Consider the following 19,518-nt stretch of genomic DNA (forward strand, 5'->3'; position numbering starts at 1 on the left):
TCCTACATTAGTGTCAAGAGTGGGATGGCGGCTGTGCGATGGCTCGGACATGCTAGGGGGCTGAGTAGTCGAAGCACAGGGATGTGCCTTCGAGTAAGGAGGGGGCAGTGTAGCAAACCTTGCTATATGTGCCACGTTACAATTCCAAGCAAGTGGGTTAACCCTATTGACACGATGCATAGGGTGTTTGTCTATCACGCCAGGTATCTGAGTTCTATTCCCTGCCCCACTGTTCACTACAATCCCAAAAGGCTCAAATATCATGGTGAGGTCGCTAGGTGTTGTAGCCTACAAAGGTTGTTTAGTATTATTACATGGGGTACAACTTTTATTTTATCTTTCAATTATGTTATTATTTTTATTGCTGGCTCTGTTATACAGTTAATTACATGTGTATGGCCATAGGGACAATAAAATGATCCTACCTAGACTAGCCTACAACACCGCAATGCAATTAATATTTGCATTATTATTTTCAAGTAAGTACAAGTAATAATGTAATTTGAATAAATGCTCAAAAGCAGTTAATTGAACGTTTCATTCCATTTGGATAAATTGTGGGTCTACTCTCAGCAGATTATAATGTCTTGAAAGGCATAGTGCAGGACAGTCAGGCTGTATTTACATTTCTGATACTGATGCGCTGTCTGTGGCTGATCATCATTCTCCTGACTTTTTTAAAATAGTGTAGCCACATAGGCCTATGCTTCTAGCAGGCCCAGTTATTCAGGAAAGCTTACTGTGCGTTCTGCCTCCTTTCTGATCCGAGTGGCTATTCCTCGACCTAGAACCTAACGCTTCAATATAGCCAAAATATTTGTACTTTTACTTTTTAAATGTATTACCTTTTATGTGTGCAATAAACACAACCAGTCACAATGTTTAAATCCGATTAGGCTACTTCAAAAGTCTCCTGTAGGCTACCTGCGCACGTTCATCCACTCCACTAACGAATACAATTCCAGCATCCAAACTGCGCATTTGCCATTCCATGAATGGAAAGAAACATCAGTTACAAAATAGCAAAAAGTTAAATGACATTCAGAGATTGTCAAGCCAAGCCATCGATACTGAGTAGGGAAAGATGTATTCCCTGTTTGTCCGGATTGACATACTCTATTTAAATGGGATGTTGAAAACGCAAACCATGATGATGTGCTCGAAGTCGGTATTCTGTATGCAGTTATGAATTGCTTATTGGTTGTGTGTAGTGCTTTGGCACATAAACCTGTTGGTGGAAAATCGTTGCATATATTTTATATAATTATAAATACAGCATCAACATGTTGAAAATCTGATTTCCTAGTTGATAATTGTCTGCAGCCGGCTCTGATTATAGTGTAATGACATAGGCAGGGAGCTCGTCCGTGATGGTCGGCGAACCCTCAACCAAACTGTCCCTTATTCTATAAAATGAAATCATGAAGCGCTACCTACACAAATTATTGTTGCTGTTTAAACAACAATATCATGTCTAGCATTCAGCAGTATATCTTACATTAACCCCCTACCAATGTTTGTGGGGGACAGGACGTGTACACTTTAATGTCTCACCTTTTTTTCCTCAATCAGACAATCACATGCGCACACGTAAATTTCATTCACACACTCAGTCAACCACAATGAAAAAAGAGAGATTTGATTCACATAAATTACCTATATCATCATTTAGACTTTTGAATATCATTTTTCAATTGGCAACACGTCCTGCTGCACCAATTTCAAAACGGATGCCATAATCGAAATATATGGTATGATTGAAACAGGAATGACCATGAACAAAGCAAAAGTGCTAGTTGACAAGAGACATAGGCCTAATAGAGGTACATTAAGAATACTTTTTCATATGTTCTAGGATATTGTCATGTTTAGCTTTTTCCATCCCTGTTTTAACCCACCATCACTAGAAACCTCTTACAGCCATATAATGCCATTGTCAATCCTCTTGTTCTTCAATGTCCTCGCGAGTCTCTGTCCTCTTCTCCTTGTGACAGGTGAAAATTCGCTGCATTTCCTCCTCATACCTAATGAAATTATCTCCAAATCTGGCCCAGGCTTTCATGGGGACCGTTATGGTGTTCCTGTATGGCTGTTTTACCTCGCTAATCTTTAAAAAGACACCATACTGATTGGAACCAACGTCGAAATAAAACCTCTTATTGTCCACTCGGAATGATGCTGCATCGGGAAACTCGGTGGATTCCTCATGGTTCCCATTGCCTCTTCCAAGCTCATCCGTGGCATCATCATCGCAGTAGTCTTCAATCAGCTGCGACAGTGCATCTCTGAATTCGATTAGCCCTTGAGCCGGCAACACTATGGTTTGATCGATGCCTTGGCCGTAGTAACCGATGGCCCCATGCCCTCTGCTGACAGTCTGTCTGATGCGGAGGAACCTGCCTCGCTGGTTCTCTTTCAGGTCCAGATAGTACTTTCTATTGTCTCTCTCAATGAATTCACTCTTCAGGACGCGATGAGTATGTTCCTCCGACACCGCAGAGCCAGTGGGAGACACTGATGCTGCGTGATGATCCTGCGGTCTTCTGCGGGAATCGTGCGGGCGGCCCTGGCCATTGCTCTGCTCTTCTGGCCGTGGTACCAGGCCACCTCTCAACCCAATATGAGCGTAATAATCAATGAAGTCCCCCAGGCAATAACGTAGATCGGGTGCCATTGACATGGACAGCGTTAATTTGCTCTTTCTGATGTTATCGTGACGTTCTCTTCCAATCCAAACCTCTGCAATTTTTAGGAATCGGCCCCGTGCACTTTGTTTTACATCCAAATAAAACCGTTTCTTCTGGATGTCGACACGTTTAGAGGCAAGCTCCTGAATGTCTATGCCCTGCTGCTGACTGCCAGGGTGAACATACTGTTGAGGATATGCGCCTCTCGCCATAGAATCTGATGTAATCCTTCCTCTGTCTCTTTCCATCCCTCTTGAATATGTTGTATCAGACATCATTATTTCGTTTCCAACACAGTTAAGCACACGACAAATTGCCTGACATTACCAGCCAACATGCTTTCATGTAACCTTATTAGTTTCGCTAGACAGACAGTTTATTGCTATAGTAGGCTAAATTTGAAAGATACCTGGAATGATCTGAAATGACCGCTACCTGACAGGAGTATTCAGCTGATCGAGTTTCTGCGTCCGGATTTAAAGGTCAAGCATTAGTAACGTTTGGTGCCATTTTCATCGTAACCCTTGGCAAGACGGGTTACCTAGCTACCCCCTTTCCTGCATCTGACAGTTCTCCCGGACAGTCTCTTCAGAGGGCGCCGCTTCGGTGGTTTCCACTAGTCACTAAGCCACAAAGTCAAAATTGGTTTTATCGTAAAAAATAACAATAAAAAATAGCTTTTGGGTCTTAATTTAAGGTTAGGGTTAGGCATACGGTTATTGGTATGGTTAAGGATTAAAATCGCATTTTAAGAATATACATTTTAGAAATAGGCGGGGTTTATGATGTTGTGGCTTTGTTAACTAGTGACGACCTGCTTCGTTAGCGGTAGATTGATGAATCCAATGAACCCATCCAACTCTCTCCCCCTTCCATTTCCAGCAGCGAAATCCCACGGTTTAAAGAGACAACCTAATCCTAATTTGAGCAGTACAGTTTAATTTGACACAGCAAGCGAATTTACTGCAAAGAACTGCCTTTATAAGGTAGATAGCTGCAATAACGCTGTCGCCGTGGACAAAGATGCTGTGAAGGAAAATATAAAGGCTTACCTACCAATCTTTTCAACATTAATAAATTAGTGGAAGGCACATGGTAATTGATTGACAAAATATAGAGCAGTGCGCTGACCACCAGTATAGTCCCAGTCGGTATTAGATAAAAGATGGGGGAAACAAATTGTGGTTACCATTGGCTCACAGCAAAAATGTTTTTTAAAATTCAAACGTAATTTTCTTGTTACCTGCTTGTTTTAGTCAATTACAAAACTACATTTAAGAAAAGAAAAGTAAAACATGTTTAATGATTACTTTTCAACATTGCCTGCTCCCTAGCATTCTCACGTAATAGAGCTTCCTTCATGTCGCTTTTCATGATGGTGCTAGCAGCCACATGAGTGAGTGAGTGCTAGTTAGCTACAGGGGCGACAATCTGATATCAAAATTATAAATATTCCATTACCGTACTTCGAAGCATGTCAACCGCTGTTTAAAATCCATTTTTATGCCATTTTTCTCGTAAAAAAGCGATAATATTCCGACCGGGAATCTGCATTTAGGTAAACAGACGAAAGAAAATAAAGCATGGGGTCGACTCGTGCACGCGCCTAAGCCCATAGTACTCTGATCGGCCACTTGCCAAAAGCGATAATGTGTTTCAGCCAGAGGCTGCCTCGATATCGTTCAGCTTTTTCCCGGGCTCTGAGAGCCTATGGGAGCCGTAGGAAGTGTCACGTTAGAGCAAAGATCCTCAGTCTTCAATAAAAAGAGCACAGATGAACAACAACTTGTCAGACAGGCCACTTCCCATATAGAATCCTTTCAGGTTTTTGCCTGCCATATGAGTTCTGTTATACTCACAGACACCATTCAAACAGTTTTAGAAACTTTAGGATGTTTTCTATCCAAAGCCAATAATTATATGCATATTCTAGTTACTGGGCAGGAGTAGTAACCAGATTAAATCGGGTACGTTTTTTATCCGGCCGTGTCAATACTGCCCCCTACCCCCAACAGGTTAATACTACTAATAATAATAGTTATATGTGGTCCCGTGTGGCTCAGTTGGTAGAGCATGGTGTTTGCAACGCCAGGGTTGTGGGTTTGATTCCCACGGGGGACCAGTATGGGGAAAAAAAATCAATGAAATGTATGCATTCACTACTGTAAGTCGCTCTGGATAAGAGCGTCTGCTAAAATGACAAAAAAAAATGTAAATGTTATAGCAGTGTTCCTTATCAGTCCAGTATGTCTGCAGGTATTTGTGTTTACAACCAGCAATAACAAGAAAGGCCAGTAGGTGGCAATGGTACACTGTATGGGTGCAGTTTTCGTAAATACAATGAACATGGTGTGATCTCGTCTGAAATAATCTCCATTGAGTAACATAACAAAGTTGTTCTCCGTATTGAATTGACCTTTTAATTTTACTTTTTCTGAAACATTTATATAGTCATTAAATATGTGCCACTGGCCTGAGTCTACTGCAATAGCTTTACAAGAACAAAAAGCTAAAAATAAGTACAGTTCTAAAAGCAAAATAACTACTTCAATGAATAACCCAAATAAATCAACCAAAATATCCTTCAGTCAGTGTCTCAACTCTTCAAACAGCAGCTATGGACAAGTATGTCACACAAAGTATGCAATTTTAAATAAAATAACATGAAATAAATAATTAGTAAGTGTACTGTCATGTACTAAAAACTGAAAACTGCTAAACAAAAGAAAAAATATCATACTATACACCAGGGGTTCTCAAACAGGGGTCCATGGACCCCTAGGGGTCCCTGGTGTAATTGCAAGGGGTCCGTGAAATAAAAATGTGTAATGAACATATTCAGTACCACAAGGTGTCCAGTGACTTTACATATCATATAGAGGGGGTGGAGGTCCCTGAGGACCGCTCAAAACCTTGCCTGCCTTGCCTCAAAATATGCAGGGGTTCCAGTACCCCTCACTGCTACACACACTACTAAACAAAAGAACCGAACATATGTCTGCAGGTTTCAATGGATCCAACAAATTGCTGGCAGATATTTTCCCTCTTGAGACTGTCCAGCCTGTCTTTATGTACATTACAGACAACTACGCCGTTCAGTCTCTCTTGGCCCATGCTAGCCCGTAGCCAAGTCTTTAACCTACGGAGTGCACTGAAACTCCTCTCAGCCTCACATGAAGACACTGGCACCACAAACAAAATTCTGATCAGCACCTCAACTTGGTCAAACAACCCCCGCACCTCCACTGGAAGCCTCCTGAGGACCTCTGCTGCCTCTCCACTGCTGCTACCGGGGTATTTGTTGTGAAAGAGAGGGATCTGCACTGAAAGAGAATCTATGTTCAGCTCTGGGTACTGATCTAGAGACTCATCCAACTCCCCCGTGAGAAGCGCTCTTTCCAACTTTTGCAGGACGTTTAGACTGTCCTGGTCAAAACGGTTGCCAAACTGAACCTCCACACCATCCAACACTTACAAAAATTCTGTCCTATAGTGATCCACTGCTTTGCCAGCAAATCGTCTTGAGTGCGATTCAATGGATTCAATAGAGTCAATCAATGTTGTTGCTTTCTCATACAGTGCAAGGTAGCTTTCGTCATTTCTCTTGCCCCTAAGAGATGACCGCACACACTCGACTGCAGCCTGCATACCAGAGACAGTCTGAGTTTTCTTCTGCAGTGAAATGTTTAGACATTCAAGCTCTCCAAGAACAGCAGAGGCAAGTGTGAGGCCCAACACAGTCTTGCCTTTGCTGAAGTTCTCGAATAAGCCACTGGCAGTTGAAGCTGTCTTGGATGCAGTTTTTGCCATCTCCTCTAGGCTGCTTAGTACCCGCTCATACTGCCCTAGCACAGCTCTAATAGCAGTATTCCGCACAGTCCACCTTGTTGGACATAGGGGTTTCAGGGTGGTCAGATTTGTATCTTTGGACGTGGCAATTGATTCAAACATGCTCTTAAACTGTCCTGACTGGCCATAGAGGACACCTAACTGATGGACCCAAGAAAGGGAATCCCGGATCAGTGGGGAGGCTGTGCAGCCAGCCGGTGTAATCAGATTTACACAGTGTGCTCCACAATGCACATAGAGGGCTAATGGCTGCTGCCTCCTCACAATTGCCTGTGCACCTGTGTATTTTCCTGCCATGTTTGAGGCACCATCGTAACTCTGCCCACGTAAGCCAGACATGGGCAAATTGAGCCTCAACAACACATCAGTTGCCACTTTCGCAATGCCCTCGCCTGTTGTCTCCGACACCCTGTATAGCCCAATAAACTCCTCGTGAGGGACAAGGTCATGGTCAACATAACGCAGGCAGACACTCTCCTGTTCAGCACCAGAGACATCTTGAGTACCATCAACAATTACTGAAAATTGTACAATTGGAAGAGACCTAATCTCAGCTGCAATGCCTTGAATGACTGTATTGGCCATGATGTTCAGTATTTCATTCTGTTCTTTGGGGCCTGTGTACATTGTGGTACGCTCTGTTAACCACTTCAGTAAAATGTGATCATCCTCTTCTGCTCTATGTTTCAAAAGCTGGTATAAATTCCCACTGTCATCCGTGTGGCCTCTAAAGGCTTGTCCCTGTCTTACTACATGCCGCACCGAACTAACAATTTTCATCAAGCAATGCCTTGCGTCCTCCTGCTGTTTACCCCATGCGCTGGATAACTGGGCACTGATTTGGATTTAGCTGGTGTGCTGTTACAGTTACAAAGTGGTTGTGGGTTTGGCAGTTTTGATGTGCTGTGAATTTTTCAATGGCTTTTCTCCAGTTCCTAAATCCTGCACTAATGAAGGCAGCATCTGCTCTTTGGCCAAAAGATGGCTGGCTTGAAAACCCTTGGCTACAGTGAAAACACAACACTCCTTTTATTGATGGGTTATAATGTAGCCAGGGGAAATCGTGAAACCATCTCTCTTGAAATGTCAACACTCTGTTGGCAAGAGTTTGCGGTTCTATAAATTGTGGGTGTGGCTGATATGGTTTTGTGCCATCACTGAGGTAACTGGACAATGCTGTGCCACTGTCCCCTATACTGGTGCTGCTGGCAACAAGGGTGACACCTGGTCCTGCCGTGGCTGTGACACTGTCCTCTGAAGTCTCTCTCCCTGGCTCTTTCCCTTTCACCACCCTCACTGACTCACAGTCTGTCTCCTAGAAAATAAATAAGGTGTTTGCCGTACTCCTAACTACCGGTACCCAAAACTACACAATTTATCACAACAGCAATACCAAATCTTAGTTCAGTCACCAGTTTAATTTGAGATTGGGGGTATCTATGGCATTTTCCAATTATGTCCCTATTTAACCAGTAAAAAAAATGAGAACCTTTCATAATGTTGCCAAACAAAGACTCAAACTTACCTGAGACTCCCTGTCTCTGCATATCTGTCCCCAACTCTGCTGTCTGTGTGCCATCTGTTGCCTGCTCTGCCTAATGACATCATTGTGAAACATTTCTATTAGCATTTCACTTCTTTCTTATGAACATTTTATCAACTAGTCTTTGAGATATTAGGCTACTAGGGTTCTTACTTTGCGTTTTGGTGCACTGAAAAATACTCTGATGTCCGTCTTTTTATTTTTTCTGCCATTTTTCTACCTGGCTGGCTGGCTGGCTGGCTACACACACACAGTGTGTAGGTTATTTACAGTAGGAGATGGGCTTCTATCATCTTATCTTCCATCATTCTATATGGACTTCGATCTAAAAGGTAGCTAGCAAATGTGAAATGGATTGCAGTGACAAGAGTTGACAGCTGTATGAGTTCACCATTTACACAACATGCTGCAACCTTTTGTAATTTTAATATAGTTTGTTTCATATTGGCTGGCTTCCAACAATAGCTGAATTTGCAAAGCTTGCGAGCACCAATTCCGTTTCAGTGGTGTTTGCTATAGTCTTTGCTACCCAGGTTAAATAAAGGTGAAATAAAATAAATAAAAGTTCCCTTGCGACAATTTAGCTTTTGCAACGAGACCATTAGATATATTTTAGACAATGGTAGAACAGAGTGTAGTTCTGTTCAGATTGGACTTCAGTTTATCGCTAACCTTATCACAGGGACTTTGAAGCACTAACTTACATCTACATGCTGATCTTGGAATAAATTGACAATTCCATCTTTGACGGACGCCACATAAATGGAATAGGTACTAGCTAGCTTAATAGTTAATGTTTGTGCGCTAGCTCTCCAAATTCAGGTAGTGTGTGTGTGTGAACCCTGCCAACGTAAAACAAAACATTGTTATGGCGCGATTGACTGGATGAACCTCACGTCAGTTACGTTCATTGCGTGCCTTTCAGACAGTAGATACGAACCCTCTGTTACCTTGCCAACTAAGGAACTGGCAGTGGATCAAACCATTGTGAGGCAAAGGGTGGGGGGTCGCAATCTTTTGAAACTTAAAAACGCGCTATTAAGTGTCTATAATCAGCACAATTGCTTTCATTGCGTATTATTAATATTATTTAAATTACATAGTTATGTTTACAGTGATATATTGGGGTGGACTAATCATATTTTTCCCAGGATGGGCGGGGTCGTGTCACCCCCGTCCCCCCTGGGATTTCCGCCTATGGTTAGCTAACTACCTACCAACCACAACATTAAAGCTACAATATGTAATTTTTTGGCCAACCCAACCAAATTCACATAGACTTGAGTTGTGAGTTATAGAGCTTTCATTATCATTGAAAGCAAGTCTAAGAAGCGCTAGGTCTGTACTATGTGCACTATTTCTATGCTTCCCGTTCTTTTACATTCGGATTTGTACACCAGCTTCAAACAGCTGAAAATACAATATTTTGTGTTATGGAAAAGATATTTCACAGTGGTTTAGATGGTACAATGCTTCTCTAAACTATACTTGCTTATTTTGTCACAGAAACTGAAATAAGATGACTATTAGAATTTTCGCAACCAGGAAATGGCGAAGCGATTTTTGCATAGTGCATCTTTAAGCTACCCAATTTTATAAATCCCTCAAACTTGTGAAACTTAAAAAATTTGAAAAATTATTACAAGTCATGTCTCTTTGAGGGTTTGTTAATGTCTCATTGCCTTGTCACATATTAATGATGTCCTGAATTATTATTTTGTTTTGGGGGGGGGTCACCTGGTGTTCTATTATTTCATTTTTTTCATTGGAACCACAGGAATGTCCCTGTATTGATGTGTAATACTGTTATTATTGCAATAAAATATATATCTTTAAGCTACCCAAGACCAACAACTATACGGCTACAAGTTATGAGTGGAGTTACAAACGGACTATACTAAACAAGTAAACATTTCTTACCTGTGATAAAATGTGTTCCACACACATAGCTACGTGTAGCCTACTTGGAGACCAGGTCCCCAAATTTCCCATGCCGAAGATTTCTTTTTTACAATGGGGGTCAATTGGAAATAACTTTTTTCCCTCCAATCTGTGTGTGTTGTCGAGGGAAAATCCTTATTATTACGTGAATATCGACTCGGAGTATAGTCATATTGTTTTAGTGCGCTATATGCAAATTATTCTATTGATTCAATCCGTTTTTTTTCCCACTGCAAGGGGGGAAAAAAACACGCTGCATTCAATAACGCAACAGTCTACTTGGCTTCAAAATGTCACGGTTTTCAAGGTTTTGAACAGACGATAAAATATTGTACTAACATCCCGAGTGAATGAATGATATGTGACTCGTTTCAGGAAAGTAGGCGTACGTCGCGGGTCATTACTTCACAGGAGAGCCATTTGAACATAAACTTTTTTATTTATCAAAATGCATTTTTTGGGGGCAGAGAAGCCATCTGGAACATATGGACTTTCATGTGTCTTCATAACAAACTTGTATGCCATCTGTAAACACGAATACAATTGTTAAATTATGAGCCTACTGTAGTTGGTTTGGCCAAAGAGATGCCAGCAACCTTCCCGCTAGCCATGATTGGATGAGATAATGAGTGGGATGGACATACTGAGAGATGAGTTCGGATTGGTCTGCCATATAGCTCGCTTCTGTCTGTTTGAGCTGGTCAGTATGTGTAGGTAATCCTGTCTAACGCGACCTTTAAAAAAATATACTGTGTAGTAGAACTGCATAAATGTTGCTCTCCACTTTCTGGAAGTTAACATTTTTAAATCAATGGAATTAGAGTACGATAGCGAAGGAAATGGAGAAAACACCCGTCTCCGGATTACATCTTCAAACTAAGGGAAACCATGGCATCCGTGACAGGCAGAAAAGTCCATCCATGATGTATACAGGTAAGATAATATCTGAAAATGTAGACTACATGTTTCTAATTTTGACAAAATCGTTTTCATTTAAAGTTAGTGTACTGTTAGCTAGCTACCTAACGTTAGCTGGCTGGCTTGCTAGCTAACGTTATGTGTATGATCTTATCATTCGTATCTCAGAGCCATTTTCTTTGCCAGTTAAAGAGACGTCATGAGTTGGGATTATGGTTAATTGTTTTGCTAGCTAGAGAATGTCACTGCGACAACTGTTGATAGACGTAGCTAGACACAGAATAACAGATTAATTTACGAACGCTCAACACCCGTTGAATATGGCCGGTGTCAGTAAATGTTGGCAAAAAAAGCGTAGATTGTTGCCAGCAGCACAGTTGCAGTCACCAACGCTCTGGATAACATAAAAACAGCTTAACCAGCTCTGCTTGGGCGAGTGAAATGGTCAGTGAGCTGTTCTCTCATTTGTGTCTGGAAGCAGCTAGCAAGCTAGCCAACGTTAGCCAGTTAGCATGGGTGCTTCACTGCTGTTGTTAGGACAGAAACCTCAGATCAACAGTTAAAGAGATGGGTGGGGATAAAGCTTAAGAGGGTGTGAACGAGACTGAATGGGTGTAGACAAAGAAGAGCTCTCCAGTAGGTACCAAAACATTTAAACATGAAACTTTCTCAATAAAGCAGTGAATTGGGAGCTTCAACAGAGTGCGGGCCTTCTTGTTCTTAACTGATAAAACTGACAATTTAGCTTACTAAGGAATAAAAGCTGTTTGAAGCTGTATTTGTAAGAAGAACATGTTGGAAGTAAGGATATAGACTCATGTCACTGTGTTCTCTTCTGCTGTAACTATTCTTGGCTAACTCTTTCCCCCTGACAAATTCAAACATGACTTACAAGAATTTACCTGAGCGGATGTAGAAGAGAAACTACTGAAAAATATTAACCTAAACAGGTAATTTAAGACTTAACAGTACTCACATGTATAGTCCAAGATAGTTAACAAAAACATGTTTTTTTAACAGATGGTAATATCACAGACACAGTATGTCGACTTCTCCAGTAGTACAGGTCTACGGGCCTCCGCATGCTTTCCAATGGCTGTATGAGTTTGGCTATGAAGGTGTGGTTAATTTTCAATTCAGTGAGGCTCTCTAATGTGCTTATGTTTACCTATCCACCTGAGCTGTGCAGGGTCATAATTAAATAAAACCATCGCACTGTTTCTCTCAACCCATTTAAATATTCAGTGTTATGAGTGCATGCAATATTTATTTTAACCACGACTGTGAACTGGTTGTATTTGTAGTATTATCAATACGATCTGAGTTTAATTAAAGCGGTTCATAGGTACACCATGTGTTGCTGTATAGAGGTTTATTAGATGAGTCCTTACATATGGTTCAGACTGTAACTCTTCTATCATTTGCATAGGTGATGTATGTACTGGAAATGTACATTTATGTACAAGCAGCAGGAACAGGTGCACAATGACGGACATTAGTGAATGGTATTTTATTTGCATATTTCCTTCAACACAGTAAACCTGATTATGCCCAGTTCTGTGGAAAAACACAAGGCTGATAATGAAACATTCTCCCATGTGTTGAAAATGGCGGGTAATATAGTCTACCCGCCTATGGGGTTATAAGTAACTTTTTTTCTCTCTCTCTCTCAACAGGTTCAAACAGGACTCTAAAATAAATGTTCTAGAGGATGACCTACCTTATCTGGAGTTCACTGGCACAGTCATATTCAGCTAGAAGAAAAATGACTGCTCGTTTCTGTCTGAGGATTTAAGGTAATCAAGACTCTCACTAGTCTACCTGTACATTCAATGTACATGGAATTAACATGTCAATCATTGCAAGTCGTTTGTACAGTGGTAAGCAGGTAGGACTAGCATGTGGATACAAGGGTTTAGCATGCCTTTATTTACATAGAAATAGTAGTTCTACTAGTGTGTAGCCCCCAATATATTTACCAGCCCACTAGCATACCTGTTTTCAAATAACATTTCCTGTCACTGAAGGAATATCTATAATTTGAAACCGTCTGAATTGTAAACCATGTTAATGTGGGAGGCAACTCAGCTTGCGTCCCACCTAGTCAACAGCCAGTGGAATCGCGTGGCGCGAAATACAAATACCTTATAAATGCCATAACTTCAATTTCTCAAACATATGACTATTTTACACCATTTTAAAGACAAAACTCTCGTTAATCTAACCACACTGTCCGATTTCAATAAGGCTTTACAGCTAAAGCAAAACATTAGATTATGTCAGGAGAGTACCCTGCCAAAAATAATCACACAGCCATTTTCAAAGGAAGCCTATAATGTCACAAAAACCCAAACCACAGCTAAATGCAGCACTAACCTTTGATGATCTTCATCAGATGACACTCATTGGACATTATGTTATACAATACATGCATGTTTTGTTCAATCAAGTTCATATTTATATCAAAAACCAGCTTTTTACATTAGCATGTGACGTTCAGAACTAGCATTCCCACCGAACACTTCCGGTGAATTTACTAAATTACTCACGATAAACGTTCACAAAAAACATAAATTATTTTAAGAATTATAGATACAGAACTTCTTTATGCAATCGCGGTGTACGATTTTAAAATAGCTTTTCGGTGAAAGCACATTTTGCAATATTCTGAGTAGATAGCTCGCCATCACGGGCTAGCTAATTTGACACCCACCAAGTTTGGTACTCACCAAACTCAGATTTACTATAAGAAAATTGGATTACCTTTGCTGTTCTTCGTCAGAATGCACTCCCAGGATTTCTACTTCATCACCCAATGTTGTTTTGGTTCCAAATAATCCATAGTTATATCCATTGTTCATGCGTTCAAGACACTATCCGAAGGGTAACGAAGGGTGACGCGCCCGGCGTGTATCGTGAGAAAAATTTTCAAAATATTCCATTACCGTACTTCGAAGCATGTCAAACGCTGTTTAAAATCAACTTTTATGCGATTTTTCTCGTAAAAAAGCGATAATATTCCGCGCGCGCACGTCCGTCTCATTGTTCTCAGATCGACCACTTACCAAATGCGCTACTGTTTTTCAGCCAGAGACTGCAAAGTCATCATTCAACGTTCTGGCGCCTTCTGAGAGCCTATGGGAGCCTTAGAAAATGTCACGTTACAGCAGAGATCCTTTGTTTTGGATAGAGATGACAAAGTAGGCCAAGAAATGGTCAGACAGGGTACTTCCTGTACAGAATCTTATCAGGTTTTGGCCTGCCATTTGAGTTCTGTTATACTCACAGACACCATTCAAACAGTTTTAGAAACTTTGGAGTGTTTTCTATCCAAAGCTACTAATTATATGCATATTGTAGTTTCTGGGCAGGAGTAATAACCAGATTAAATCGGGTACGTTTTTTATCCGGCCGTGAAAATACTGCCCCCTATCCATAACAAGTTAACAATACATTTAAGCCTTTTAGTATAATGGTTTTGGAACGACAGTCACAGGAACCAGTAGTCCTGGTCAGGGTATGGAGCAAGCACACATTTTCTTCATCTTACCTCAGAAGTGTTTACTTTGCTGGCTGACTAGCATCTATTGATTTGCAATGTCCCATCAATTGACTGCCCTAATCAACTTGAATTATCGACAAAACAAGTTTTGAAGCCACATCATCTAAAAGGAAAGCTACAGCTAATCTTTCTTCCTAATATTACTGTTTGCAATTCACAAATTATAATTTTTGATTCACTGAAATTTAACCGAATCCCAACTACTACAATGGTGAAGTGAATTGTTAGTTTCGTTAAAATTAATAGTTTAAATGAAATGTGAAGTGTGGAATCCATTTTTTTAATATATTTTTTTAAATTTTTTTGTTTCACCTTCATTTAACCAGGTAAGCTAGTTGAGAACATGTTCTCATTTACAACTGTGACCTGGCCAAGATAAAGCAAAGCAGTGCGACACAAACAACAGAGTTACACATGGAATAAACAAGCGTACAGTCAATAACACAATAGAAAAAAAAGAAAGTCTATATACAGTGTGTGCAAATGGCGTGAGGTGGTCAGGCAATAAATAGGCCATAGTAGCGAAGTAATTACAATTTAGCAAATTAACACTGGAGTGATAGATGAGCAGATGGTGATGTGCAAGTAGAAATACTGGTGTGCAAAAGAGCAGAAAAGTAAATGAAAACAATATGGGGATGAGGTAGGTAGATTGGATGGGCTATTTACAGATGGGCTGTGTACAGGTGCAGTGATCGGTTAGCTGATGTTTAAAGTTAGCGAGGGAAATATAAGTCTCCAGCTTCAGCGATTTTTGCAATTCGTTCCAGTCATTGGCAGCAGAGAACTGGAAGGAAAGGCGCCCAAAGCAGGTGTTGAATTTGGGGATGACCAGTGAGATATATCTGCTGGAGCGCATGCTATGGGTGGGTGCTGTTATCGTGACCAGTGAGCTGAGATAAGGTGGAACTTTACCTAGCATAGACTTATAGATGACCTGGAGCCAGTGGGTTTGGCAACGAATATGTAGCGAGGGCCAGCCGACTAGAGCATACAGGTTGCAGTGGTGAGTGGTATAAGGGGCTTTGGTGACAAAACGGATGGCACTGTGATTACTCAGAAGACTGGATGCAGTCTGAGTGTTGGAGGCTATTTTGTAAATGAAATAGCCGAAGTCGAGGATCGGTAGGATAGTCAGTTTTACGAGGGTATGTTTGGCGGCGTGAGTGAAGGAGGCTTTGTTGCGAAATAGGAAGCCGATTCTAGATTTAATTTTGGATTGGAGATGTTTAATATTAGTCTGGAAGGAGAGTTCACAGTCTAGCCAGATACCTAGGTATTTGTAGTTGTCCACATATTCTAAGTCAGAACCGTCCAGAGTAGTGATGCTAGTTGGGCGGGCGGGTGCGGCCAGCGAACGGTTGAACAGCATGCATTTAGTTTTACTAGCATTTAAGAGCAGTTGGAGGCCACGGAAGGAGTTTTGTATGGCATTGAAGCTCGTTTGGAGGTTAGCTAACACGGTGTCCAAAGAAGGGCCAGATGTATACAGAATGGTGTCATCTGCGTAGAGGTGGATCAGGGAATCACCAGCAGCAAGAGCGACATCGTTGATCAAATCAAATTTATTTGTCACATACACATGGTTAGCAGGTGTTAATGCAAGTGTAGCGAAATGCTTGTGCTTCTAGTTCCGACCATGCAGTAATATCTAACAAGTAATCTACCAATTCTACAACAACTACCTTGTACACACAAGTGTAAAGGAATGAATACGAATATGTACATAAAAATATATAAATGAGTGATGGCCGAACGGCATAGGCAAAATGTAATAGATGGTATGGAGTACAGTATATACATATGAGATGAGCATTGTAGGGTATGAAAACATATAAAGCAGCATTGTTTAAGGTGGCTAGTGATACATTACATCAGGATGGCAAGATGCAGTAGATGGTATAAAGTACAGTATATACATATGAGATGAGTAATGTAGGTTATGAAAACATTATATAATGTGGCATTGTTTAAAGTGGCTAGTGATACATCTAATTACATGAAGATGGCAAGATGCAGTAGATGGCATGGCGTACAGTATATACATATGAGATGAATAATGTAGGTTATGTAAACATTATCTAATATAAATAATATAAAGTGGCAAGTGATAAATTGATTACATACATTTTCCCATTATTAAAGTGGCTTGAGTTGAGTCAGTATGTTGGCAGCAGCCACTCAATGTTAGTGATGGCTGTTTAACAGTCTGATGGCCTTGAGATAGAAGCTGTTTTTTAGTCTCTCGGTTCCAGCTTTGATGCACCAGTACTGACCTCGCCTTCTGGATGTTAGCGGGGTGAACAGGCAGTGGCTCGGGTGGTTGCTGTCCTTGATGATCTTTTTGGCCTTCCTGTGACATCGGGTGGTGTAGGTGTCCTGGAGGGCAGGTAGTTTGCACCCGATGATGCGTTGTGCAGACCTCACTACCCTCTGGAGAGCCTTCCGGTTATGGGCGGAGCAGCTGCCGTACCAGGCGGTGATACAGCCCGACAGGATGCTCTCGATTGTGCATCTGTAAAAGTTTGTGAGTATTTTTGGTGGCAAGCTGAATTTCTTCAGCCTCCTGAGGTTGCTGCGCCTTCTTCACCACACTGTCTGTGTGGGTGGACCATTTCAGTTTGTCCGTGATGTGTACGCCGAGGAACTTTAAAACTCTCCACCCTCTCCACTACTGTCCCGTCAATGTAGATAGGGGGCTGCTCCCTCTGCTGTTTCCTGAAGTCCACATCATCTCTTGTTTTGTTGACATTGAGTGCGAGGTTATTTTCCTGACACCACACTCCGAGGGCCCTCACCTCCTCCCTGTAGGCCATCTGGCTGTTGTTGGTAATCAAGCCTACCACTGTAGTGTCGTCTGCAAACTTGATGATTGAGTTGGATGCGTGCATGGCCACACAGTCGTGGGTGAACAGGGACTACAGAAGAGGGCTGAGAACGCACCCTTGTGGGGACCCAGTGTTGAGGATCAGCGGGGTGGAGATGTTACCTACCCTCACCACCTGAGGGCGGCCCGTCAGGAAGTCCAGGACCCAGTTGCACAGGGCGGGGTCGAGACCCAGGGTCTCGAGCTTAATGACGAGTTTGGAGGGCACTATGGTGTTAAATGCTGAGCTGTAATCGATGAACAGCATTCTTACATATGTATTCCTCTTGTCCAGATGGGTTAGGGCAGTGTGCAGTGTGATGGCGATTGCGTCGTCTGTGGACCTATTGGGTCGTTAAGCAAATTGGAGTGGGTCTAGGGTGTCAGGTAGTGTGGAGGTGATATGCAGAGAAAAGAGTCGGCCGAGAACTGAATCCTGTGGTACTCCCATAGAGACTGCCAGAGGTCCAGACAACAGACCCTCCGATTTGACACACTGAACTCTCAGAGAAGTAGTTGGTGAACCAGGTGAGGCAGTCATTTGAGAAACAAAGGCTGTTGAATCTGCCGATAAGAATACGGTGATTGACAGAGTCGAAAGCCTTGGCCAGGTCGATGAAGACGGCTGCACAGTACTGTCTTTTATCGATGGCGGTTATGATATCGTTTAGTACCTTGAGCGTGGCTGAGGTGCACCCGTGACCAGCTCGAAAACCGGATTGCACAGCGGAGAAGGTACGGTGGGACTCGAAATGGTCAGTGATCTGTTTATTAACTTGGCTTTTGAAGACTTTAGAAAGGCAGGGCAGGATGGATATAGGTCTTTTACAGTTTGGGTCTAGAGTGTCGCCCCCTTTGAAGAGGGGGATGACCGCGGCAGCTTTCCAATCTTTAGGGATCTCGGACAATACGAAAGAGAGGTTGAACAGACTGGTAATAGGGGTTGCAACAATGGCGGCGGAAAATTTTAGAAAGAGGGTCCAGATTGTCTAGCCCAGCTGATTTGTATGGGTCCAGGTTTTGTAGCTATTTCAGAACATCTGCTATCTGGATTTGGGTGAAGGAGAAACTGGGGAGGCTTGGGCAAGTATCTGTGGGGGGTGCGGCGCTGTTGGCCGAGGTAGCCAGGAGGAAAGCATGGCCAGCCGTAGAGAAATGCTTATTGAAATTCTTAATTATCGTGGATTTTTCAGTGGTGACAGTGTTACCTAGCCTCAGTGCAGTGGGCAGCTGGGAGGAAGTGCTCTTATTCTCCATGGACTGTACAGTGTCCCAAAACTTTTTGGAGTTAGAGCTACAGGATGCAAATTTCTGTTTGAAAAAGCTAGCCTTTGCTTTCCTGACTGACTGTGTGTATTGGTTCCTGACTTCCCTGAAAAGTTCCATATCGCGTGGACTATTCGATGCTAGTGCAGTCCGCCACAGGGTGTTTTTGTGCTGGTCGAGGGCTGTCAGGTCTGGAGTGAACCAAGGGCTATATCTGTTCTTAGTTCTACATTTTTTGAGAGGGGCATGCTTATTTAAGATGGTGAGGAAATTACTTTTAAAGAACGACATTAAACAGTAAATCAACTTTGTATGGCCTGAGTGTGAAACGCAAGGATGCTCAGTCGATTGTCTGTGGATTGAAGTGGAGTGACCATACATTAAGAGTAGCTAATAATAGCTTACATTTTGTGCTGTGGGCAGAGTAGTAGTGGTGAGCCTTTACAGGAATCCCCTGACCCATATTGCCAGCATCCATATTAGTAAAATCATGCTCTACTGCAGTGTCACTCACTATTCTTTGTAATGGGGCCACTTTGGGTTGAGACAATCATTCAAAGGGCCGCACATATCTATAATTTGCTGTACTTTTTTTCCAATATTATCAATTATCAATTGAGAGCAAATTCAGAGCAATTTATTTATTTATTTATTTAACCTTTATTTAACCAGGAAGGGCTCATTGAGATTTAAAATCTATTTTTCAAGAGCGTCCTGGCCAAGATAGGCAGCGCCAAGTCATTACAAAAATTACAGACAAACAACATGAAAAACTACAAGTAATCTAGTAAAAACCACAGCAAAAGAGCACAAGCAAATGATTTGATGTACAGCACATCACAAATATATACATACACACATCAAATAGGCTACATCACATGTATAA

General features: G+C 41.7%; 1 protein-coding gene across 1 annotated transcript; it reads right to left on the reverse strand.

The window, feature by feature from the left end:
• Positions 1 to 225: 225 nt before the first annotated feature.
• LOC106562891 (purine-rich element-binding protein gamma-like) lies at positions 226 to 3,435 on the reverse strand. Its single transcript, XM_045689825.1, has one exon. It carries the CDS (start codon positions 2,963 to 2,965, stop codon positions 1,937 to 1,939), a length of 1,029 nt encoding a protein of 342 aa, XP_045545781.1. The 5' UTR covers positions 2,966 to 3,435; the 3' UTR covers positions 226 to 1,936.
• Between the last annotated feature and the right edge of the window lie 16,083 nt (positions 3,436 to 19,518).

This window comes from Salmo salar, chromosome ssa11, assembly GCF_905237065.1.
Source record: "Salmo salar chromosome ssa11, Ssal_v3.1, whole genome shotgun sequence".
Lineage (NCBI taxonomy): Eukaryota > Metazoa > Chordata > Actinopteri > Salmoniformes > Salmonidae > Salmo > Salmo salar.

Excerpts from the sequence above, each read along its gene's own strand:
- LOC106562891 (XM_045689825.1), bottom strand. The coding sequence starts at position 2,965 with ATGATGTCTGATACAACATATTCAAGAGGGATGGAAAGAGACAGAGGA.